Raw genomic sequence first — 25,362 nt, 5'->3', positions numbered from 1 at the left:
CAGTGACATTTACTAAAAGGCAGACCTGGTAGCCTATGGTATCAGGAATATATACACATCATTTTCTCTTAAAGTTGATGTTGGATGAATGATGGACAAGTGTTGATGAAGGCTGTAAAAGGAAAGTGAGAAGGATGGGGTGGCCCGTGCACCCAATATACCACCATCAGAAAAATGATACTTCCGTTCACCTACATATAGAGAGCCATCGTGATATAATCACCTCAGTTATTCCCCAGAACACTGAGGTGAGATATCAAGGAGTCCCTTGGTGTGCCAAAACTCAAGCCCGATGGCTCCAACTGGTTGATATATAAAACACGACTTAAGTGGGTTATGGCAGACAAAGACTGTGTCGAACTATTACTTGGTCTGGCCCCAAAACCCACTCCAACCTCGTTGCCAGGGACCGTGCAGACTGCTGCACAGGCTGGAGCAACTCCAGCCCGTTCCCACAACAACTACAACATTGAGTCCGACCGACCAGGAAATGTTGAAAGCCTGGCTAAAGAGAGAGTTTTGCGCGCAAAATATATTGGGCCGGACAATACCTGATTCGACGCTGCACAAAGACACAGTCGCTGAGATGTGGCAACTGATCATTCAAGAGAACAAGAATAAAACTGAGTTGGTCCAGGCCAAATTGAGAGATCAATTAGCCACGTTACAATGTCCGGACAAAGGCAACATGCATACTCACATCGACAAACTCAGAGATATGTGGGAGCAGCTGAGCGCTGCCGGCATACACTTTAGCAACAAAGAGAAGTTGTTAACCATAATGATGTCCTTACCTCCCACCTACGCCACCTTTGTGTCCAATTGTCAGCAGCTGCCCACTTATCCGGGAAAACCGTTGAGCCAGAAACATTAATCACTTATCTCTTACAAGAATATGATTGGCTCACCATTGCAACAAAACACCCCGACATGAAAGGCAAGAATGCCGCCATATCCGCAACAATGTTGTCCAGGAGGGGAAACTGTGGTGGTAGAGGTCGAGGTCGAGTCCGAGGGAGAAACAATACCAAAGACAAACCCTCCAAGAAAAACAAGATTGAGTGCTATGACTGTATGACTGTGGAGGAAAAGGGCACATAAGTTGAGATTGCCCCAGCAAAAAACGCAATTGCAGAAACAATCAAAAGAAAGACGTACCGGCTGAAGAAAGAGCCAATGCTCAAAACATCGATAATAAAAACCTGAGCAAGCAAACACTGCAATTGTCAAATGCAAAGATGAGTGAATATGGTGTGTGATATCCCCCAAGTCTTTAAATGTGGCAACCAAGTTAGCGTTATACATGAATACAGACAGAGTGATTGATAGCCGCCAAACCATTGAATTATATGATTTGGGCGCCACAACGCACTTTACACCCTACCAACGCCTCTTGAAAAACTATATAGAGATACCCCCACAGTCTATCAGCGCAGCCAATCAAAACTCCTTCCCTGCAATGGGAAAAGGAGACCTGATGATAAATGTACCCAATGGAGACAGGAAACCCACCAAAATCACCCTGTGAGACGTGCTATACACCCCAGCCCTGGCTCACACCTTAGTATCTATTGGCCGTATTGACAAGGCTAGATACAAGGCTATTTCTAATCAAGGGGAGTGTGTAATAAAAAAACCCGCTGGTAGAGTCATTGGCCAAATCCCAAACATAGGAGGCATCTACATGTCCCAAGGATCAGCCAGCATTGGACATACAGCAAAAATATTACATAGCAATCGTGGAGGTGAATTCCCAAGCACCAAATTCAGTAACTACTTGAATGAAAGAGGGATCACTCGCAAACTCACCGTCCACGACACGCCAGAAAACAATGGCGTGGCTGAGCGCCTCAACCGCACCCTACTCGAAAAGGTCCAAGCGATGCTACGTAGTAGCGGCATGCCGAAGTACCTGTGGGGAGAAGCAGTCAGACATGCTGTGTGGCTGAAGAACCATACCTCCATGAAGGCTTTGGACAATATGACGCCACATGAAGCGGCCCATGGCACCAAGCCTGATCTTTCTTTGCTTCATGAATGGGGCTGTAAAGCCTTGATCCATGACGCTTCCGGATCCAAACTCAATAGTCTCGTGTGGGAAGGATGGGACTGGACGACGAAAGCAAGGGCCATCACATCTATTGGCCAGGGAAGCACTCAGTACGTTTTGATGTGGAAAATGCACCAATGAACACTACTGACGATCCTGTGGATCAGGATGTTTATGGACAAAATCTTCGGAAACAATGTACTGACACCAAACATATCAATATAAGACTTCATTCATATGCCATGCGATCGAGCAGGGCAAGATCGAGATGATTTACTGCCCCACGGACGGTATGAACACCGACACACTTACTAAGGCTTTGCCTTCCACGAAAGCAAAGCATTTTGCAGCGGTATTGGGCCTTTGTGTGGCTTGAGGGGGAGTGTTGGATGCAGCAAATGATGGACAAGTGTCGACAAAGGCTGTAAGAGGGAAGTGAGAAAAATGGGGTGGCCCGTGCACCCAATATACCACCATCAGAAAAATTTCACTTCTGTTCACCTACATATAGGGAGCCATCGCAAAGTTTACATCACCTCAGTTGTTCCCCAGAACACTGAGGTGAGATATTTACTTAGTTTCTAGTGTACTTAGCTCATCAGACTTCCTAGTCTTCGTGTTTATTTAGGTACTTACTTCAATACATGAGTCGTTCCCCAGAACACTGAGTCTTCGTGTTTATTTAGATCAGTAATCTCTTTGAGTTGAGCTTTGTATCACACAGACAATCCCACATTACTTCAAATTTTACATCATAATAGCAATACACATGTATTCTTAACATGCTCGGGCTACATGGCTGGTGATCGCACGAAAAATGCATATATCATGGTTGATTGGCTTAAATGCCCGTTCTGCACTGTAGTGTATTCTTCTAGTATAAACCGACCCCATTATTACCTTTTGGAGAGCAAATCTACATAATGTGCTCAATTGCGTGAATTTAATGAAAGAAAAAGATTATTATACCTTGTTTATATTTTTATGGATAATGTCAGTTAAAATAGCGTAGACGTTTCGAATATCAACGATATGCTGGCGAGCAAGATATAGTTGTTTCTCATCCTGTTCCTTGAGAGCAAGCTAACCAATAGAGCTATGTTAGGATACAATGAGCACAAAAGTAATTTGTGCCCTACCGTATAGTCTTCTACGTGGGGATATTTAATAACCTTGGAGCAAATCTTAGCTCTGGCAAGGTAATCTTGCCGAATCCCATCACGCAGGTTATAAGCACTTTCTTGAGAACGATGTAATTCAGTAAGGACCTCTGTGTCATGTCAGGTACGAGCTCCAAGATCAGTTTGAGGTGAACTGATACCTTCTTGAATTTGAACACCTAAAAAATGACGGAAATTAGATGATGGCCATTCAATAATAGATATAGGTCAAACCAAAATTATCGCCACTTCATTGAACGACGTATGTTAGTGTTATATAGCCATACAGAATGATAGAGAACATACTCCTCGATTCTAAGATATTTGGTTTAGCGGATAACAGGTTTTGTCATAGTAAGGACATACTTTGGCATAGTAAGATTGACCCACAGTTTAACTTTTTCCTAAATGCCACGACGACTGCTCAGAATCAACGCAAGGAGAGAAGTGCTTCACTCACACAAAGATCTGCCAATTGTGTACACTCTTTCTTTATATCTGCATTCAGTTTAATAATGTGTGCGTTGGCATGTACAAGGTTAACGTATATGGCGTGGTGAGTATCGTTGTGGTTCACAACAAAAGGCGTCCCATCAGTCATCCGCTTACGCTTCTTGGATTCAGGCACATCTGAAGAGGATGAAGGTGGCGGATACACAGTTGCGTCAGTTGATGCATGGGATAGGTGAAACGGTGACTCGGGGTTTTCTGTGGAACTTATCAACGTCGTCAATTCGCTGTAAGTGGGTCATATTGTGAGTTATAATCAAAGAGATACTATCTTTAAGTCGTACATTATCTACTTGGAAAGTTAGCACCTCTGATATGATGGATATTTCCGAATTTGCACACCTTGCTGGGAAATTGGTTGAAAACAACGTCTTCTGCAGTTGAAGACACTGATCTTTGGAATTCCTTTAAACGGCAGCAGCTTAACAGTAACCTGAAACGTGCCGGATATTCATGCTTACCTCTAGTTTGCAAGCTAGAGATTTGTCCATACCCTTCGTCATTCTTGCAAGTATGGGGGGTGTCCTGGGCATGTGTCAGACACATGCCGGCCGTACAAACACTCACAACATGCCAAAACGACTTGACAGTGGCTAAGTCGGAGCTTCTGAAATTCTAGCGCCAACTCATGCGATTGGTGGAAAGTTGCGGGGATTGCCTGTTGTGGATGATGGAGATTCTGAGATGATATCTACTGTAATCGTACACTGATAATATTCATCTCACTATGATAACATATATCTCAGCGATTAGATTTCACGTTGTGAGAACCGAAATTATCATTGATACAAGATAACAAAAAAACGATATCAGACATCAGACATATAGAAAACACAATCATAATGCGGCATAATACAAATACACTTGAAGCAATTACTAATACTCCACAATCAAGCTGTCCATCATACCCATCAGTCGTCCACCAACATAGAGCAATATACTTCTTTATCTGAATAACAGTTCAGAAGGAAACATGTTGGCACCTCAAGCGAATTGGTTGCATTGATACTGGGATCTTTTGTAGGCCCATACAATGGGATCAGCTCGACAGCTTGAGCAACCTCTGCCAGCGGGACAATCCTCCTGAAACGCTCATGCTGGCGCTGTGGATTTCCGTGGAGCATTCGTTTGACCTCAGTGTGGTCAGAAGGATTCGCGATGACCTTGAAATATTGGATGTAGAGAAGAGGCTGGAGGAGAGACGGTAGCAATGAAACCCCGTGAGAGGCAATCGGGACAAGAACTGCTTGAACTTGGACCACATAAGGATCTGGAAAAACAAGAAATAAGTATTGTCTCCGAATCAATCACTGACAATATGTACCTTTTCCCTGACCTGCCAATAACACAGTATCACAGTTGCCCCAGGGGAACTCCTTGCTCGGAGAGTATGCCTGGGCCAGCTGACTCGGCATGATGATGCTCTCGTCAAACACAGAATGTAATTGCACTCTAAACTTGAACCATACGTGAGCTGCGCTAAAGCTCGGAGTCCCTGTGAATCCAGGATAACGGGAAGAGTATTCTAAAAGAGCCCCCACAAGGTCCTTCAATCCGTATAGAGCACTGGTCTCTTCAAGCAACAGCTGTTTTTGGTTAGGTAAGGCTGTGAGATGAAAAGCGGCGGATGCTTCATTAGAAAGTATCCCCTTGATGAAATAATTTTGAACGGGACAGGCACCCCTGATCTGAGTTTCTAATGGAAGTATGGATGATATCCAAGCAAACCGAGGGTCTGTGTTCATGACCTCATGATCAGCGAGCAACACGGCACATTTATAGTCCTCTGAGGCGATGGCCATGTTGACAAAGCTGTTACTGCTGGACCGCAGTAGCGTATATAAGTCAAACATCCTCCGCCCTTTCTGCGTGATCCAGTATTCTGACGACCTGAATGATAAAGTCCCTCCCATGGTTGGTTTGTTGGAACGTATGTTTGCAATTCGTGATAAGAAGATGTTTGACAATGTCTCCTGTGAACTGAGGGATGCTTCCGCTGTTCTTGATTGAGCGGGCAGAGTGTTGCATAAGCTCAAAGCTTTGGGATCCAGAAATTCTCAATTGTCCCCTTCTTACCCCTCCTAGGGTGTAGCACGGGTGTACCCGTACCCACCGTACCCGTCCCCCCTAAACCCGCGGTGTGACCCATACCCGTGCTACACCCTACTCCTAGCTTCTGCATCCAATACCGCATCTTTATATTGATGGAACTCCTGGAGAGAACAAACCATTGCATTGATCAATCTGGCTGTTTGGATGGGATATTGTGCAGCATAGATGAAGTTGATCATTGCACGGATGGCCCGCACAAAGTTAGGAGGAGCAGCACCAATGATTGTGGGCACTATAGTGTGCTGAATATTGTGATGTTCGCGACTGGTCATCTGTCTGACACCTTGTCAAAGTGGCAAAAGCCAACTCGCTTGTGATGGCTTTTGTAACAACTATCCAGCTCCTGGTGGCCCAGGACTTATTTGCACCAGACAAGAATGTGGTCAAAGAAAAATTTGTGGCATGTATGCAAAAGTTCGGGTGTTAAAAATATGGAGGGGTCGGCCAGATGCCAATTCCTCCAAAACGGTTGATGTACACCATTAAGGCCGAGTTCTTTTGCTGCTATCTGAAAATTGTTTAGATTCCACGGATCAACTTTCAGCGACATTTTAAGGATGCGAGCCAACGTGTGCTTCGCTGTACAGGAAGGGTAGGGCTTTCCATTGCCAAACTGTGATTGGGTGGCGAGAGAAATTGGAGACTTCTGTAACAGGATTAACAGTTCTGGTGCAAGCAGTTGGATGTCCTGTGCAAGCCCAGCAGCTTGTTTGATTGTTCAGATGCTGAACTATATCTGCAGAATTGTTGTATCAGTTGTGACAATTGGGACATTGGACTTGTGTGGGCATCTTGAGCAATCTTGACGAAATCAATAGCCAGAGAAACACACAAGAAATGCGCCCCCAACACTGCGAAAAACCTGAGATTATGAACCATGAGAATGTCCCGAAAACTCGGTCATTTCCGGCACATTTCAATCGAATCTTGCTCTGGATGTTCGGTTCTGGAAATCTACACAAAATCTGTAGGTTTCCTGCACATTTCAACTAGATACTCAAGAAGGACTTGGTCGTTTTCTAGAGTCCTTTGAGTTCGCATCAACATGATTGATTATTTTAGTATTTTAGTTAACTTGTAAATAGAATAACTATGTTGGTCTTGAAAATAAACTAAATTATTATTCTTCATATTACACCACCAACTCAAAAATGACTTCCCTTACTCAAGACGAATTCGAACAATCTGAAATATCCACTCAACTTGTCCTGAATGTCTTAGGTTCATTTGATGTTGGCCTATAATCAGGGTCATCCTCATTGTCAGACATAGTGTTGATGATGAATGCTGCATCATATTTCGGGTCAGTGTATGCCAATAGAGGCCATTTGCGTATGCGTTGGTCACATTTCTAGCACAGGTAAGCTTATAATTGATTCTTATCAATTCAAACTCACTGATTGTGCACGGGAATTTCTGTGTGCTTTAGATACAGGTACACTGATGGCAATTTCATCGTCATCATCATCAATTAATTGAGCTGCCTCAGACTCTTTCTCACGTGCTTGGACCTTCTGTGTATTGAGACAAAACTGGTGTGACATGTATTGGAAACGTAGGTGGATTCATTGTTTGAGGTCCTTGGGAAGTAAGAGTCAAAGCATCCTGGATATGGTGGGAAATTCTGCAGGTGCGTTGTTGACTATCCAAGATTGTATTGCAACTAAATTGCTACTGTTCGTGGCTTCATCTGCTAGCATTTTCCTTTGAACCGAAGGAACGGCTGATTTGTAGCTTGATCAACAGGCCACATACTTTGCCTGATAGAGGAGGGGAAATTGGGTAAGTGTTTTGCTTCCGGTTTATCTACACCCATTTTTCTCATGAACGCTTCATTTATAGCATCCTGTTGATAGCTATAGGTTAGTTTTTTTTATTGTAGTGTTTGCATAATATATTTACTCACCTTGACAATTTTTGAGTCAGCCACTTCAAGGCTTATAATCTCTTTTTGTTCCGGTGGCAGGGTCTCTAAATCAACACTCGACAGATCAATGTTGGAAAGGGAAATATTGGTGTCGGTAAGTGACTGTGTTGTGCTTGCATCATTGTTATTGACTTGTTCGGTTGCCTGGTCCTCTCCATCATTGTCGTACTCCACACATTCTACACCCAAGTTTTTTTTCAAGAAGTCAACCTGTTTTTTCAGGTTTTCAATGTTGGCTTTCATCTGCAGATTGTCCTGCTTCAAGAGGAGGTTTTTGGCATTCAGAATCTTGACATTTTTGTCTGTTAGATCCTTGAATGCAAGGTGAGTAATCTTCATCTCTTCAATGTCTCTTACAGCCGCTTTGAGTAACACAATATTTCTGTTAGGTGCTTGTTCGGCTGATGGAGCTTGGAGTGTTGTGTGAGAGGACATCTGGAGTATTTTTTTGGGGGGCCATAAAGAGATGGTGGCATTAGTTTTATGCTATGTACATGTAGGAGGTTATGTAAACTATACAGCGACATTTTCTTTGCTGTCTATCAAAGTGCAACTCAGAGAAGCAGGAGGATATTAATCTATATTGAGGGATCAGTGTCAGTTTATATTATGTAATACTCAAGGATAGCAAAATGATAATACCTTGATATTGGTAACTCCAGATTACAACGAAGGGTATTGTGGTGTAAATCCAAGTAGAATCCAGTGAACGCTGGCAGCACAATTTGTGCATTCGGTATTCATTCAAGCCAGTTGATATCTGGTGAACATCTGGTTGAAATGCGGCAGGAATCTGCGGACGTTCGGGACATTCCCATGTTGCATAATTTGGGTTTTTTTGCAGTGCAAGTCCTTCAAACTCTGATTCTCCAAGTCTTTGCAAGTTTCTCTAACCCCCTTTCACCACCTTTGCTGAACTTATATACCTTCACCTCCTGTTGTTATTTCTCTAGGCAACATGATCCCTTCCTCATGACAAATTATGACATTTGTTTATAGTATGAGAAAACATGCATTGGCCAGGGCTTGAACCTGGGACTCCAGCTTTCATGGTCTGGTGCTTTACCAACTAAGCTACCAAGGCGTACTTGGAAAGCATACTGATTGGTTGCATGCCCAGAAGGTCCAGAATCACTGTACACGGGTGCGGATCCCATTGTGTTGTGATACCTCAAACTTCTCTGGAAGTGACACATACTCTAGTCTCAAATCAGACCAACCCTCCAGCGCCACCAGCTTATCACCTCCTGAGCAACCCAATATTTGACTATGCTCTCCTCCTTTCAGCTCTCCTCCCCCAAAAAATATACCCACATATATCAGGAAGAGGAGTTGTACTGCACTTGAGCATGAAATTGCAATCAGGAGACTCGAGCGTGGTGCTCACTCCTTGCCACCACCTCATGCGGTGAAACAGGTATGCTGAACTTGCAAATCCTTATATTTAAATATATATTTGTGACTATTGTATTTTACAGGCTGAAAAGTTTCTCAGACGCAGTCTTAATACCTTGTCTGATGGTGCTATCAAGAAGCCTAAGGCTACTAATAAAACTAAGTAAAACTCAGCTGCTGCCCGAGAGGCTATAGAAATGACTGTATTATTTACCTAAGTGAAACTACAATAGATGTTAGTTTAAGGTGATCTCTAATAAATGTAATGTAACATACCTCAGCCGCTGCCCGAGAGGCTATAGAAACGACTGAGGTATTCCTATACTAAACCCCCTACTACTTATAGTCGGAGGTGCTACTCGCTACAGTATAATGACTCCTAGGAGTACAATTGTGCTCCTAGGAGAACAATGGTTACTCCATGGAGTGGTGGCTATGCTCCATGGAGAACAATGACTGCTTCGGCAGAGACCGGGTTTATCCGGTTTTGTCACTCCCACTCAAGTGCAACCGTAGTCCCATAGCTTTAGAGAATTTACAGTGATTCTGGACCTTCTGGGCATGCAACCAATCAGTATGCTTTCCAAGTACGCTTTGGTAGCTTAGTTGGTAAAGCACCAGACCATGAAAGCTGGAGTCCCAGGTTCAAGCCCTGGCCAATGCATATTTTCTCATACTATAAACAAATGTCATAATTTGTCAGCCCCACTATAGTTATGAGATGTAATCCATGTTAGTGCTATTACTATTATGTAATCCATCATCACTCTATCACGGGTGAGGGAGGCTATCACAACACAATGGGATCCGCACCCGTGTACAGTGATTCTGGACCTTCTGGGCATGCAACCAATCAGTATGCTTTCCAAGTATGCCTTGGTAGCTTAGTTGGTAAAGCACCAGACCATGAAAGCTGGAGTCTCAGGTTCAAGCCCTGGCTAATGCATGTTTTCTCATACTATAAATAGATGTCACAATTTGTTAAAAATTAGGTGACACCTACAAGTACATCATTCATATTGTTGATGACATTATAATGTTCAATCTGTCTTTGTGCATGTGATATGAAGCACTTGTGGATTGTATCATTGCACATGGTAATGTAGTTTTTGGAAATGCTTCTCATACCTAGTTTTAGTCTACACATCATGAATTCCTAGCTAGCTAGATAGATAGATTAGATTGTTAGATAGGTGGAAAATATACTATCTTTTATCTCTATGTTTCAGAGTGATCTTATCATAGTGAAAGATATTGGTTGTCCAAAAATGGCAACACAATGATACCACAACGGGGGATGACACACTGAATTGAGGCTATTCCCAAACTGTACAGCTTTAAAGCTGCTTAGAAAACTTAGATGTGCCACTTTACTAGTTTATTAACTGGGATCAAAGTCTCCAGGATACTATCCCAGCTAGATGCTGTGTCAAACTGGACCAAAGTAACCAAGTCTGGAATTAAATTATACTTTGTTGGCGTATTACAGCTAATTCATATCAATAAACCAGCACGTGAGAGCACACGCACAGGCGGGCTAAACAGAGTGTGAATTATATTGCGGTGCCAATGACTGGCATCAGACTCTGTCAGAGTCTAACCTCGAGGACAACATGAGGCGCCACATCCACAAGGAACACAAGGCCATCACCCTCAACCTCCATTAATATTGGTGTCCCCAACCGTCAAATTTTGCGCTACCTAGGAATATGTGAGAGAACTGTCAGGAGGATTCACCAAACCTACCGAGAAACTGGAAGCCTCAAAAGGATACTGGCGTGCCCAGGAAGGCCTAGAAAATTGACCAGCCTAGATGCGACGGTAAGTAATTCAATATTTAGTATAAAAAATGAGTTTAACTCTTAACAAGTTCTTGAAGGGCTGCATAGAAAGGCAGCCATACATGATGATCAGTGAACTGCAGGGCAGCTACGAGAAGTTTGTGGTGTGCAGACCTTATTGATGACAATATTGAGGACTTTGCAGAGGTGGGGGGATTTACCATGAAAAAGGTGAGTATTATGTTTTTTTTGTTTTTTATTTTTTGTTTTAAAAAATTGTTTATAGGTCACCCGTCCTGCCTGCAAGCATGATAAAGATGATTGCGCACTTTCCAAGATGCTAGTTGGTGACCACTTTCAAGCAGAACAGCTAGTATTAGCAGATTAAACCCACTTCAATCGGATCACCTTACACCTTCCATTTGCATGGGCCCCACACAGAGGTTGTGCTTGTCAAAGGGATTTTTTTGTTTGTGGTCGTTGATATTTAAATTTACCAGCCATCTTGTTGGGTGGTGTCTTACACCTCGAGGTCCTTGATTGTCCTTTTACAGGTGATGCCTTCTTGGATTTTGTTGAGGGTACACTGGCCCAGATGCAGCCTTGGCCATTACCCAATTCAGTTCTGGTCGTTTACAATGTGACAATCCACAAAGTTCTCGGTATTTGAGAGCTTGTTGAAGAGCAGTAAGTCATATTTTATATTTCTCACTCATTTTAACTAACATTCTATCTACCAGAGGAATGCATTTACTATACTTACTATCCTATTCACCAGACCTCAATCCCATCGAAGAGGTGTTTTCAGCAATCAAAGCATGATTGAGGAACAATCACAACTATGCACTTGGGGAGACAGAAGGCCCCATGTGTGATTCATATGCATTGATCTGGGAGGCAGTTCATTTGACCATCATGCCAGAGAAAGTCTATGGGTGGTTTAGGCATAGCAAGTACATTGCATAATTGACTAAACATGTGATTGATGTTCTATTATTCTAGAAGAAGTAAGCTATTTACAGGGCTATTAGGGCTACTCAAAGATCAGTTTCTATTATTGTGTCTCAAGGCTTATTTGTTCTTGCTAGCTTGTTATTACATTCCGCTTGCATTTGACCCAGTGTTATACTCATCTTCTTCCTCTCCATCCTCAACCTCAATAACTCCATCCTCTTCAAGCTCATCATGGATTTCAATAAATTCAACTTGGTCCTCATACTTCACCTCAATCTCATTGCCAGCCTTGCTTTTATTGATCTCATCAAGATTTATTGCCATTTCATGGCCTTCTCCTCCTTTCAGTCCAAAAAGTGGCATTATGCAACGTCTGGTGTAGGACCTTAGGATGTCTGCTTTTATGATGCCCATACTCCCTACTGTAGCCAAAGTGTCAGCTGGTAAAATGCCTTGTTGAACCACCAAATGCGTACCTGGATGGTCATACTGCATGGCAAAGGGATGATTCAGATATCTGATTGCCATTGCGGGATAGCCAGCATAGCCAAGAGGAGCCTGAAGTAATGGATACTCCCCCCCGGCAGGCGATGCATGTTCTGTGGATTATTGACATAGTTGGGGTTGGCTGGTTGAGAGGCCATTAGGGTGAGTGTCTCTTTTTTTCTACCACTGCTTGCACTTATATATTCATGTCCATAGGCTTACCCGCGATATGGAATTCATGTTGAACAATATTTTGTCCATTTACATTGTTTTTTTCTCACTATAAAAGTACTAGTCTTGGACTTGGCTTTCAAGAGCTCTCATGCTCTCAGCCACAGCCAAAACCAAGTGTAGCCTTTTTTTAAAGTTTAGTCTAATATTAAAGCTCAGTTAAAGTCCTATTTGTGTGATTTTACAAATTTCCGGCCTATCAATATGAATTTAGCTGTTTAAGCTTATTATTGAAGAGTGGCAAGATCAGATGGGTTCCGAGCAGCAGGAACAGTTTCCCTGTGCAATATGTTTGCACAGCAATAGTTGAGCTTTTCTATTAAGGGTACACACCTTGTCTATATGTCTCAAGTTGCTACAAAATCCTTGTCTGCCAACTGCAACACATCCAACCACTTACAAATTTCAACTGTATCACCATGCCTTCCTTGATTTCAGAGCCCTTGAAGATGTTACACATCTCGGTCATCTCAAAGTTTGTCATTCATGTCATCATTCCCTGGTGAAACTTCAGAAGCAGCCTTTGGATGCCATTGCAAATTTCCAGTACTATGCTATTCCTGATTTATCCATGTTTGTATTGACTGATTGGGATAATGCAACTCTTTATGATACATCCTTGGTCTATTGTGTTTCCACCAATAAATTGTCACACCTTTTTGCGCACAAGAAAGATAGCCCTATATATGGCTCAAATATGTGTCTGTTGCAAAAATATAACTATGATAATGTGGCTGTCATGCCTCAAGACTCTGTTCATTTGCGAACTGTTTTACCCCCTGATTGTGCTGAGATTGCTGATGCAATGTGTGCTTTGTTCATTGGATGGGATGTCAAACCGACTTGCAAAAATGTTGCAGGACTTTGGCCTGTTCTCATTTCCAAAAGGCGGGTCCATCAATTGATCAACTTTTTAGTGGCAAACAATATTTGGTGTAAAATTGCAGGCCTCTCCTTTAGTGAAACTAACCTTGACAATCTCTACCCTGAACTCAAAAACACTATTGTAGAAGCCACTCCCATTGCTGTGGAGATCTGTCAGTTGAATTCTGACCAGGGTGTAAATGCAGTGATAGCTGATTATACTGCTCAATGTGACATGCACCCCAACCTCATGGATGGGACAGATGTTAACCCTACTACAAATCCTGCCATGGATCCTTTGGTGATGGGCACTATTGGTTACACATCTGGTGACTACACCCCTCATAATTTGAAGGTTATGAAACCGGAAGTATTAGCCCGTGTTATTGATGGTGGGCAGTTTTGGAAAATGCAGAGTGGCTCTCACTTTATAAATGACTGAGATCCTGGCTTGCTCACTTACTTGTTTCCAAATTTGGACCCATGGGGTATTGGTGGCTTCAATGAGCTGAACCGCAGACCTGACCAGATATCTTTTGACAGGCAAGTGAGAAATTTGTTAAGACAGCATGAATTACCTTTCCAAAAAGATCCTTGCTTTGCATATGTTTTTTGGAACATCATACAAAAGGCTGAAGTGAACAAGAACACTTCATTTGCTATCAGCCAACATGAACAAAATTCCATTGTGGAGGAAATGCAATCTGTCAGGCCCATGCTTACTGACATGATTGCTACCTGGGAGTGTAATTCAAACACAAAGCCATCTAACCAGCAACAAAAACAAGCCTTGAAGTTGCTCCAGTGTTTAAAGCACGCAGCTAAAGACCTGAAGGGTAGTTTTGGTACAAATTGTGTCATCATAATGAAAATTGTGCATTGATAAAGCGTTTTTGCACCCTGGCATTGTTCCAGACTTTATACCCGGCTGATATTTTTAATCCTTTGTTTGGTGTGATAGCTGGCCTCACTCCCAAACAATGGGCAAACATGACTGCTTTTGAGTGTGGAGTTTTTGTGTCCAATAACCCTGGCTCTGCAGCCATCTTTTTTGACACTCTCATTAAAGCATTCTTGACCATTGTTGTAAGATATGGTTGTGGTGCTGGCCTTTTTGGTACATGTCTCGCACACTATGGGATGGTTGAGGCGCAAGGCCGTGGATCCCTTCATTGCCACATGTTGCTGTGGTTAAAAGGAAATCTGGCTCCACAAGACTTGCATGACCATATGTCAGCAGATGATGGGTTCAAGACATTGATGTTCACCTGGTTGGAGTCTATCATCCATAGTCATCTGCCCGGAGAGGATGCTCTTCAAACCAAGACCCCTGGAGAACCTCTGCATAGACCTTGCAAAGCTCACATTGCTGACCCTTGCCTGAATGACGAACTGAAATCTGTAAACATGACAAATGAGGATTTTGCAATTGCATTCTGCCAAACTGTCAGAGATCTAGCAATTGAGTGCAATTGGCACAAACACACTGACACATGTTGGAAATACTTGAAACCTGGTGAACCTTGTGATGATCAACTTTGCCATATGTGGATTGATGGCAGGCAGTACACAAGCTTTAACAGATGTAGACAAAGAAACACAGTCCATTTTACTTAGACGCTTGCACCCCTGTATCAACAATTTCACACATCTTATGTTATTCTTATTTCGTTGCTACGTAGACATTAAGTTTATCAGCTCTGGAGAATCTGCTAAAGCTTTTGTCTATTATGTGACCAAATACATAACAAAGAGCTCTTTGGCCGCTCACATTAGTTTGGCGGCTGTGTTGTATGCCATTCAACAAAACAATAAAAAATTTCAGGGTCTACAGCCCATGGCTGGCACTGTCAACAAAAGTTGGTTTACCAAAACAGTTAACGCCATTATGACTAGACAGGAATTGTCCCACCAACAAGTGATGAGTTACTTGGTGGGCGGTGGTGACCACTACACCAGTCATACATATAAAATGATCAAATGGCAACAATTTGATAAATATATGGCCACTCACTTTAAGGCTTCACAGCAGGATGACTTGAGCTCTCATTCCATCCAACTTGAAGATGATAGCAGTCAGATCGGACCTGAAATTGAGCTCTACATTGATGATGATCTTCACAAACTTCCAGAAACAGATTTCTGAGGAAATACATATGAAAGCAATGATGACCTGTAATTAAATTTTGTTGAAGGTCTTCCTTCAATTGCCAGTGATTTTTTGGATTATACTCTGTGGCCTATCAAAGAATATTTTGCGTCTACGTCACTGTGGCAGTTTACTGAGATTACGAGCAAACTTAATATCCACAGTGAAAATTGCAGAACAGGTCTTGACATGGATGATGGACAAGATGGTGCTGCAAACAGTAGACAAGTGCGAAAAGGTTGTCTTGAAAATGACAGAGGAGCTTTGCATCCATCACACCCACAGGTGACAACTCATATGTTAAGGGTTTGTGATATTACCTTTGGTACCTTGCTACTTGGTCCCAGACTTCCCCACTATTCACTTAGCGACAAAGAAAATAATAATGCCTATTTCTGGGTTATGCTCTGCTTGTTTAAACCTTGGAGGTTGGCCACTAACCTTAAAAGTGAGAATGAAACATGGTGTGAAGCATATGAAGTGTATCCTTTCACAGCAAAAGACAGACTGATTATCCAGAACATGGACATTAAAAATGAATGCAGAGATGCTTGGGATCGCTTTGAGTTGGAGAGATGGGCAAAACCAATTAGTTCTTTGTTACATGGTGAAGTTTTTGGCGGACATTAACCAATCTTCAGGCACTTGTGCTTGGAATGTCAGATGACCTTGATGGCACAGATAGCTTTGATGATAAGCACAAGCAGACAATGATCTTTTTTAACCTGACACTGTACACGCAAACATGAATGATACAATTTTGGCTGCACAAAGAGCAGGCTTACTTGACAACATACCGCAATTTCCTGCACCTCCACATGGTAAGAGCTCACAGGTTGCTGGGGCAGACTTCACGGAAGTTCAGATGCATGCTGGTTTAATAACTGTGTACTGCAAATGAAAGTGTCCAACCTGCAATCACCTGGAACCTGATATTCTTGAATGTCCTTTTTGCAGACAGTGTGTTGATTTTCCTCCTCATGTGTCATTTGACACACTTGACAACCAACTGAACATTGAATATGTCAACAGTTTTGTCAGAGACCCACATATATCAGGCTTTACACACCTGAATGATGTTATGAATGATATGGGGATCACAGGCAATGAAGAGCAAGAGCATGCATTGTCCACTGTATGCCAAAACAGCATATCACAGTCTCCCAAACAGTTACTACTCTACATTGCAGGTGTGGGCAGTGCTGGGAAAAGCCACATTATCAAAGCAATTGTGGAGTTCTTCCGCCATACAGGTTATGATGAGAGTTTGCTGCTCAGTATCGCAACAAGATGCACGGCGGTTCTCATTGAAGGATATATGATTCATGCCTTGACATTTCTGCCGCAGACCAAGTGGCAATCAAAGAGACAAGACCTTGAGGACATCTAGAGAAACATTAAATACCTCGTCATTGATGAGATTTTAATGATATCTGCCAAACTTTTGAGCCAAATATCTCACCGGATTAGCCAGGCAAAGGCTTGGGACCACCTGAATGCTGGTAAACCTTTTGGAGGTGTGAACATGATATTCACTGGCAACTTTGGACAATTTCAACCTGTTAAAGAGAAATCCTTGTTTTGTCACAACCTTGTCAACCAGATAACTCCCAATACTGCACAAACCGTTGGCGGTCAGAGTACCTTATATTGCACGTTGTTATGGAAGCAAGTTAAACAAGTTGTCATTCTCCGCAAAACTGGAGAGCAGCAACTGACCCTAAATTTGTGAACCTGTTAGCAAGAATACAAAGTGGTCAGGCTTGGAATGAAAATGACCCAATGAGTGCTCAACAGGCACAGGTGGAAATTATGATTACTTTGACTACAATCCTCTTCTATTGTGTTTGATTTGTGATATGGACACTCACTCTTTAGCTGATTTCAAGGACACACCTATAATAGTATCTGAAAAAAAGACAAGGGATGCCTTCAATTACAAACTTGCACAATGATTTGCAACAGAATCCAGCCAACTGTTTATGTAGTACCACTCCAAAGTTATAGTTGACCTTGCTATGTGCAGAACACTTCAGAGCGTGTATGTAATATTGTCAAGGGCCAAATCACTTGCAAGTGTGGCTATTATGCACTGATCCAATCCTGAGAAAGTGAATAAACAACTCTCAGGGGAGTTTTGAAATGAGTACTCACGTATCAATCACTTGGATCAAATCACTTGTTTGGAGTACAACGTGAGTCATACAGTTTGGCAAATTAGAAAGCAAGTTAGACTTACACATTTTAGCGCAACAAACATCTTTCCCCCTGATTCTGTTGTTGTAAACACGATCTACGAGACTCAAAACTTCACCGAGTACAAAGCTGCACACTACAACCAAAATTGCCAGGTGACGCCTAAATTATTGGCTATTACACTCCATGACTTGCACAAAGTAGAGGTAATGGATGTATGATAGAAAACTAGTGGAGGGTAGGGAGAGTTACAATTCTCTGTTGCACTTTCAATGTACTTGTACACACTACACTGTGTGCCACAATTGCCATTACTTTAACAATGTACAGAGTATACCCCTTACACCCTCTGAATTATACTGATTACTAACTTCCCGTCAAACATACACCTACAACCACATGGGCTTTACTACTCCCCTGACCTCAACATACATTGCCGAGTCAACAAAATCCAAATCTCCATAGTATCCTTGTCCTCCTAAACGCCACACCATCGTGAATTCATCGTTATAGGTTTCACTGATTACATGTTGGCGTTTAATCAAAGCCTTCCTTCCACTCTCTGCTGCCTCAACACCTTTCTGTTCATCATCAAATAAGAGTGTTATACATGTTTTGTCATGGGTGTGCTGGGCCTTCATTAGACACAATTGATATACACAACACAGGTGAGCCTCTGCATTCCACTGCACTGGATGGGTCCTTATAACATATCCTGCTTTTTGAGACTTGCCAAGTGTTTCCAGTACGTAGTGAGGCAGATTATTGTCATGAGGATAAAACAGGGGATTTAAAAGACCTTGCTTTTTGCGAGCCAAAGCTGGATATGCAGAGAAAAACCCATGCGCAGATATGAAGTTCATCATTATAGTTGAAGCAGATCAAAAGATTGGGTTGATGGCTATTGCTATTGCTGCATTTAATGCTAATAACACAATAGTATATGCCTCATTGCAGAGAGTTGCTACCTTGCTGATGTCTGTGTCATCTTTTTCTTCTTTGCTTAAAGTCAGGCTGAAAGCAACTTGATATCCACATTTATCCCTCAAACTCTCTATCATGCTCTTCAATTACAAAACAGGGAGATACAGCTCTATATTGCAAGGCAACAAAGACTGCATAGGATCAAAACAGTGCAGTGCCACACCGCCGCCAATGATGGCTTGGTTGTTCATGAAACGGTCACACAAGATTGTGTACGCACTGCCAAATAATGGTGCGTACAGTCTTGTTGGTTTTTCTGCTGACAAATTTAAACATAGCAAGTTCTGGAATGGCACAGTGCACAAATATGGTCAAAAGCACAACCAGAGGAAGCTTTCTAGTCCAATCATTGTTGAGTGGTACATCCATGTGCTATAGAAAATGAAGTTATCTCTTTGTAGTAGACTTCTTTTTTTTCAACCTTTTAATAATATGTATGTCTGATATGCTGCATCAAAATGTGTAGAGTTGCCTCATTACGAGGCAAGAACTCATTACCCACCCTTTTATCTGACATAACAACAATTACATCATCATTCTAGATGACCTCGTTAAAAGACAGCCCCAAGTCACACAACACCTTCATCATTCATTCAAGGAGGTCCAGCCCGTGGCTCTGCCACTGTAGTGCAACATTTTTGCTATATAATAAATAATAATAATGATAATACTGTTAAATGATCAAGAAATATTAAGTCAGTGAGCTTATGTTATCTGTAAAGTATGTTAAGTCTTTGAATCCTATGATGCATGTTTGACTTGCTGTTCTGCCATTGAACGTTCCTATAAGCCTGCCCTAGACTTGTGCACAGTATACTGAATTCAAGCAGATAATTTATATAATGTTTACAAACATCAACATATATTGTAACATAAAAAGTCTGTGGTATTATATGGATAAATTGATGAGAAAAAAAAAGAGACTCTAGAAATGGTAAAAAATAATAATATGATCTGATTACAAAACAGTTTAGTAAAAAGGGTGAAAATTGGGGGAAAATCTACTTGCCAGTCACAGATAAAGCCAGTCAGAATCTTGGGATATACCACATTGACGGTACATCTGTCATTTGAACCATGTGGAAATAGCACTTTTATTCTCCCTCCTGAAGTGCATCAAGGCAATGCAACATAAAGTTGCCCATCTGAAAACACTGTAGTGGTGTTTTCTGGCATAAGCATGTTGGTGGGGAGCTCAATAGTTCCATCTCCTGCAATTTCACGACCACCACCAATATCCAGGAGCCAGCTAGCAAAGGCTTCACTTTCTGAAGTACGAGAGGTCCTTGACAGCTTGGTCAAGTGCAGAATTGGATGTGGATGCCAGTGTCATGTCATCAACAAAGACAGGTAGAATAATGCGCACTTCACCTCTATCAAACACATAAATGGCAGAGTCAGAGTAAGTGCAATTAAATCCGAGTTTTTCAAGCACAATGTGCATCTTCTGGTTCCACATCCTGCCTCCTTGCTTGGTCCCATGGCCTTGTTGAGTTGGCAGACCAGATTATGACCACCTTGATGGAATCCCTCTGGTTGCTGCATGTAGACCTTTACATCCATGACACCATTGAGAAATGCATGAGAGATGTCAATAGAGCACAAATGGAGGTTGTGGATGGCAGCAATTGCAAGGATAACTCTGATAGATGAGATGCGAACAGTGGGTGCAAATATTTCAAGGAAGTCAAAGCCAGGGCGCTGGTTGTAACCTTTAGCCACATATCTGGCCTTGTAGCGCTCAATGGAGCCATCAGAGTTGTGCTTGAACTTAAAGACCCACTTGCCACCAATTGCCTTTTCTCCAGGAGGTAGTTCCACAAGTGACCAAGTTCAATTGTGCTCATGAGCTTGGAGCTCTTCCATGGCTGCTTCTCTCCATTTATCTGCATCAGGACACTTCATTGCATCTGCAAATGACCTAGGCTCAGCAGAGTCTCCAAAGTGTGCCACTTCATCATCAACTGCCTCAGAATCACTACTATCACTGTTATCACTCTCAATGGCAGGAGTAGGTTGTCTGTGTTGAAGCCACCATGGTCTAGGTGGTCTCCTAGCCCTTGCAGGGCGTCTCAGTGCAATAGGCAAGTCAGGAGAAGGTGAGCGATAAGGAGGGTGATCTGGAAGCTCAAGAGGTTGATTCACAGGTGGTTTTGCATCAAGGTCCAAATCAGGCCCATAATCAGGCAAGTGCTAAGGTTGCTGAGGTTGCTGAAGTACAGCTGGTGGGTCAATATCTACCCCTGGACCTGGTGCAGGGACATCCTCATTCAGGCCCAAAGGCATGGGAAGTGAAGGTGGAAAAGGTGGAGTAGGAATGGCAGTGGTAGAAGTTGATTTCAAGCCAGGGAAGTAGCGCTCATCAAAATCAGCTCTCTCAGAGATAATAGTGTGTTTGGTGGTAGGATTGTAGAATTTCCAACCCTTATACCCAGCAGAGTAACCAATGAACACACATTTCTCCATGTGAGAGCCAAAGACACCTCTTATATCCTTTTGCACATGCACATAAGCAGTATACCCCCAAACACAAAGGTGTGACATGTCTGGTTTATGTCCATACCACAATTGATAAGGAGTAGCATTGACCACTGCATCAGTGGGACACCTATTCCAGATATGCACCAAGGCACATAGGCATTCACCCCAGAAGATATTAGGCAATCCAGACTCTGAAAGCATGGTAGTGATTCTTTCAGAGAGAAGCCTGTTTGCTCTTTCTGCAACTCCATTCTGCTGAGGCCTATTCCGGGTGGTATGCTGTCTGACAATGCCATGATCATCTGTGAATTGCTCAAACTCCTTGGAGATGTACTCTCCCCCTTTGTCATTGCGCAGAGCCTTGATTTTTCGCTCCAATTGAGTCTCAGCATAAGCCTTGAAACTCTTGAAAGCATTAAAGGCATCTGACTTGGCCTTCAAAGGGACAACAACACAAAATCAAGTGTAATCATCGATGAAGGTGACCCAATATTGATACCCAGAGAATGAAGGGGAGGAGACTTGGTGTACATCAGAGTGGATGAGGTCTAGAGGGTGAGCAGAGCGATGAGAAGATGAAGGGAATGGGTTGGCAGACATTTTTCCAGACAGACATGGTTCACAGATAGGATCAGGAGTAGATTTAGACTCAAGTGTCATTCCAGTAACAAGGTTTCCTTGTGTCAATTTCTTGACATCAGCATAGTGGTGGTGAGCCAATCTTTGATGCCAAAGGTTTAAGTCAAGTGGAATTGTTGCAGAAAAGTGTCCCAATTCAACACAAGAAACAGTAGTTCCATCAAGGAATGCAGCATTATTGTTGTTGATGGTTGCAGTGAATAAGAGAGTGTTGCCACGTATGAAGGACATAGATTGAGATGAAATGATGACTTTAAAACCACTTTGACGAGTTAAGTACAAGACTGAGAGGAGATTATTTTGAAGATCTGGTACATGCAGCACTCTGGAGAATTCTACAGCCCTTGATTCCTTGCCATTGATGATAGGGTTAAACACCACAGTACCAATACCAGCTGAATAAACAACAATATGATCTGCTAGCTTTATGGGAACACAATATAGTGCATAATTGCAAATCCAGTGACAATGAGGTGTCATATGAGAAGTGGCACCTGTGTCTGCATTCCAATCAATGTCGGCATCAAGCTGGAGAGGGCAGTGTAAGTCAGAGGGATGGATAGAGTGGAGGCTTGCATTTCTAGCCGACTCTGCAACCACAGTAGAAAAATGGTATTTTGCACCAGATATGGCAGATTGATTACAATGATGGCAGTTAGGAGATGACCAAAAACAATGAGTAGGAGCAGAATATGAATGAGGAGTACATTTAGTTTTATCCATGGTGTGGAAATGAGCTGGCGAAGCAGTGGAGGTGGATAATGGAGAAGGTCCAAAAAGTGCACAAAAAGGTCCAAAGAGTCCAAAAGAGTCCAAAAAAGCGGTCCAAAAGCGGTCCAGGAGGGTGCTAAGGCCTCCTAGTGATGCTACAGGGTTACGCCTGTGTTCCCCTTTCAATACTACACTGATATTAACAGAGAAATCGCCTCGAGACAGTGTTGGTTAAAAAGGCTTGTATATGAGTCAACAAAGTGACTTAAGCTCCCCAAACACCACAGACTGAGAGAGGCTCTGGGCAACAGCAAACTGAGGCAATGCAGGCAAGCTTCACAGTCTATAGGCTTGTTCTATCTGATAATGGACAGAGCAGAGAAGATTGGAGCTTTATGCAAGCACCAGATATGCCAAAAAGCGAAAATATAGGCCAAAAAAATCGAAATTGTCACAGGGACAGATGGAGTGGATGGATTGCCCCCAAAATATAGGTGTGGAGAGCGAATATATGGTGCAATAGATAGGCCAAGTATGGCCAGAAACGAAGCACAGGGAGTGGAGGAGTATAATAGGGTGGAAGTGGTGATCAGATAATGATAGGGGCTCACAGGGAGATCAAACTCAAAATCCACCACTCTGAGGAGTCTCCTAGAGTTTTCAAGGTCGTAGAAGACAATGGTAGGAGTTTGGGGACAATCAGATAAGGATTGGGTGAGATATGGCACTGATAAGGCCAAAAAAGCGTCCAAAATAAGGTTCCAAGCAATAAAGGCTTATAGGGATGACAAAACCGGATAAACCCGGTCTCTGCCAAAGCAGCCATTGTTCTCCATGGAGCATAGCCACCACTCCATGGAGTAACCATTGTTCTCCTAGGAGCACAATGTTCCGGGTGCTACACGTGCCGTAAAATTTGAATGGGCAGATTTGCCTGACGGATGTGCAATGATGGTGGTTGAAGCAGGAGCCGAGGTGACAGAAATGGCTGCTCCCGTTGTTATGACCTCAGGTGTACGGAAAGCATGGGCACCTTGTGTAACGACCAAGAGTTTCTTACTCTGGCGCACAACTTGGACAAGCAAAAGAGAAGAGAGAAAGGAGGGATCACCCCTCAGGTTTCAACAAGTTTGTTGTGCTAGACAACAGGAGGACTTGCTGAGTCCCTCCCCATGTATTGCTCCAGTATATATACTAAAATACATGAGGTACTGTACAGTTGTAAATAAAGTTTAAAGTCCGATGTCTAGCATGTGACTATGAAAAGTCCGAAAATGTAAAGTAAAGTAAATGGTCACATGATCAGTCATGTGACTTGGGAAACAAAAGGTAAAAGTACAAAAAAATGAAGCATAAGTAGGTGCTGGTATGTCAATTGTAACACCTTGTGCGCCAGCACCAGCCAGTAATGGTGTGAGCCTGTTAAACAGTGCCCACCCCTTCGTCTTAAAGGGTGCTACCAGCGGATATTGCTAGCATCTGTGTAAGTCGACTCACCCGGGTGATCACTATGTAGTCTGCATACCTTAACAAAATCATTCCACAGGGTCTTGCTTTCCGCTGTGATTATGAGACCTGTTGACGAGTCATAATACATACCGGATCCGTGGTTGATCAGTCCTTTAAGGCTTTTGTATGTAGTTTTGATCTACGTGATAAAAATTATGATGGGCACATTACCTTAGAAGTGTTGAGACTGTGCATTGGACTTACCCTTCTACATTTTTCACTGCAATGCTTCCTTGTTTTGGGTGCACCTACTGTGTGGTGCGGTGCTAAATGTGCTACTAAATTGTTCCAAAAATCTTTCTGGAAAGTTTGGCCTGGGCATACTTCTTCCCAGTTCTTTATAATATAATCTACGAGCAGGGTCTGGTCCTTGCCTGGCCACATAGCCTTGCTCGACAAGGTATCAGATGCATCTGTGGCCGCTGGGGGGGCATTATTGATTGCAAAGCTGATATAAGCTCCTTCAGGGCCCAATTGGGGGAGAATAGGCTGCATTTTCAGTGAGTGTTGAAGTTGTTTGTGCTTAGGATGGAGATCCTGGATTATTAACTGTGAAGATAGCTTCCTCTTCACATCAAGAAAAATGGGAGTAGCTACATAGAGCTCTATAGCACTATAAGTACTCATAAAGCTGTTATAGTGGTCAAACCTGTTATAGAACCTCTTCCATCTATAGAGCCTCACATAGCCCTATAAATGCTCTTATAGATGTTGGAAATTGTTGTGTGGCTGACAAAAAGAAATTAACACAAACAGGATTTGAACTCTCAACCTGCTAGTCAGCTCTTGGGTGACTAAGCATCCCATAGCCACATATCACATTTATCCACTACACCATAAAGGCTTATAAAATATATTATACAGGTGTTATATATTGACCTTTTATGGACTTAGACTAATTTTTTACTCATTGTCACTACTTATATTTGGATAAATCATTATTCTTATTTTGTGAGTATCAGGGATACAAACTACTATTTCACTAATACAGGCTACACAATTACTTAATACTGTATAATTTATTAGCCCTTTTAAGCACCTTGAACTATATTATAACTATGACCTTCACAGCTATAAAAGCTATGTAGGCTGCTATAGGCTATAAGAGCACTTATAGTACCTTGCCTATAATAATATACTTAACTCCGAACACTTCTGGCCTCTTTCTATCATTGAACAAGTTTATTAGATTAATCCAGAGTTTGAGGGAATTATAGATACTT

At 42.4% G+C, this 25,362-nt stretch overlaps 10 protein-coding genes across 10 annotated transcripts; 5 read left to right on the top strand and 5 right to left on the bottom strand.

The window, feature by feature from the left end:
* Positions 1–578: 578 nt before the first annotated feature.
* On the top strand, positions 579–1,245 carry SERLADRAFT_379920 (uncharacterized protein; the record flags this gene model as incomplete). Its single annotated transcript, XM_007314435.1, is given in 6 exon segments — positions 579–623; positions 701–737; positions 795–839; positions 909–1,078; positions 1,159–1,187; positions 1,206–1,245. Coding segments are annotated over 2 exon segments (164 nt in total), but the record flags the coding sequence as incomplete, so codon positions are not given.
* Positions 1,229–2,020, top strand: SERLADRAFT_458686 (uncharacterized protein; the record flags this gene model as incomplete). Its single annotated transcript, XM_007314434.1, is given in 2 exon segments — positions 1,229–1,669; positions 1,687–2,020. 1 exon segment carries the CDS (start codon positions 1,304–1,306, stop codon positions 1,526–1,528), a length of 225 nt encoding a protein of 74 aa, XP_007314496.1.
* Positions 2,021–2,787: 767 nt separating this feature from the next.
* On the bottom strand, positions 2,788–4,277 carry SERLADRAFT_379913 (uncharacterized protein; the record flags this gene model as incomplete). The annotated part of the gene is made up of 9 exons (XM_007314433.1): positions 2,788–2,966; positions 3,020–3,133; positions 3,190–3,320; positions 3,372–3,412; positions 3,577–3,614; positions 3,671–3,947; positions 4,005–4,009; positions 4,063–4,125; positions 4,182–4,277. 9 exons carry the CDS (start codon positions 4,221–4,223, stop codon positions 2,925–2,927), a joined length of 753 nt encoding a protein of 250 aa, XP_007314495.1.
* Positions 4,278–4,493: 216 nt separating this feature from the next.
* On the bottom strand, positions 4,494–5,789 carry SERLADRAFT_458680 (uncharacterized protein; the record flags this gene model as incomplete). The annotated part of the gene is made up of 2 exons (XM_007314432.1): positions 4,494–4,990; positions 5,045–5,789. 2 exons carry the CDS (start codon positions 5,631–5,633, stop codon positions 4,632–4,634), a joined length of 948 nt encoding a protein of 315 aa, XP_007314494.1.
* A 1,190-nt stretch (positions 5,790–6,979) lies between these two features.
* On the bottom strand, positions 6,980–8,194 carry SERLADRAFT_413300 (uncharacterized protein; the record flags this gene model as incomplete). Its single annotated transcript, XM_007314431.1, has 4 exons — positions 6,980–7,183; positions 7,230–7,346; positions 7,588–7,638; positions 7,739–8,194. The coding sequence occupies 4 exons, from the start codon at positions 8,192–8,194 to the stop codon at positions 7,031–7,033; spliced, it is 777 nt and encodes a 258-aa protein (XP_007314493.1).
* A 3,836-nt stretch (positions 8,195–12,030) lies between these two features.
* On the bottom strand, positions 12,031–12,417 carry SERLADRAFT_405893 (uncharacterized protein; the record flags this gene model as incomplete). The annotated part of the gene is made up of 2 exons (XM_007314430.1): positions 12,031–12,308; positions 12,366–12,417. The coding sequence occupies 2 exons, from the start codon at positions 12,415–12,417 to the stop codon at positions 12,031–12,033; spliced, it is 330 nt and encodes a 109-aa protein (XP_007314492.1).
* Positions 12,418–13,334: 917 nt separating this feature from the next.
* On the top strand, positions 13,335–15,616 carry SERLADRAFT_405892 (uncharacterized protein; the record flags this gene model as incomplete). The annotated part of the gene is made up of 7 exons (XM_007314429.1): positions 13,335–13,413; positions 13,554–13,643; positions 13,734–13,862; positions 13,914–14,017; positions 14,102–14,315; positions 14,432–14,986; positions 15,153–15,616. The coding sequence occupies 7 exons, from the start codon at positions 13,335–13,337 to the stop codon at positions 15,614–15,616; spliced, it is 1,635 nt and encodes a 544-aa protein (XP_007314491.1).
* Positions 15,617–20,060: 4,444 nt separating this feature from the next.
* On the bottom strand, positions 20,061–20,362 carry SERLADRAFT_434190 (uncharacterized protein; the record flags this gene model as incomplete). The annotated part of the gene is made up of 2 exons (XM_007314428.1): positions 20,061–20,172; positions 20,235–20,362. 2 exons carry the CDS (start codon positions 20,360–20,362, stop codon positions 20,061–20,063), a joined length of 240 nt encoding a protein of 79 aa, XP_007314490.1.
* A 2,326-nt stretch (positions 20,363–22,688) lies between these two features.
* SERLADRAFT_379907 (uncharacterized protein) lies at positions 22,689–22,865 on the top strand (the record flags this gene model as incomplete). The annotated part of the gene is made up of 1 exon (XM_007314427.1): positions 22,689–22,865. A coding segment is annotated over one exon (177 nt), but the record flags the coding sequence as incomplete, so codon positions are not given.
* A 197-nt stretch (positions 22,866–23,062) lies between these two features.
* On the top strand, positions 23,063–23,227 carry SERLADRAFT_379906 (uncharacterized protein; the record flags this gene model as incomplete). The annotated part of the gene is made up of 1 exon (XM_007314426.1): positions 23,063–23,227. A coding segment is annotated over one exon (165 nt), but the record flags the coding sequence as incomplete, so codon positions are not given.
* Between the last annotated feature and the right edge of the window lie 2,135 nt (positions 23,228–25,362).

This window comes from Serpula lacrymans, assembly GCF_000218685.1.
Source record: "Serpula lacrymans var. lacrymans S7.9 unplaced genomic scaffold SERLAscaffold_3, whole genome shotgun sequence".
NCBI lineage: Eukaryota > Fungi > Basidiomycota > Agaricomycetes > Boletales > Serpulaceae > Serpula > Serpula lacrymans.
This window is presented reverse-complemented; position numbering and strand designations above follow the sequence as displayed.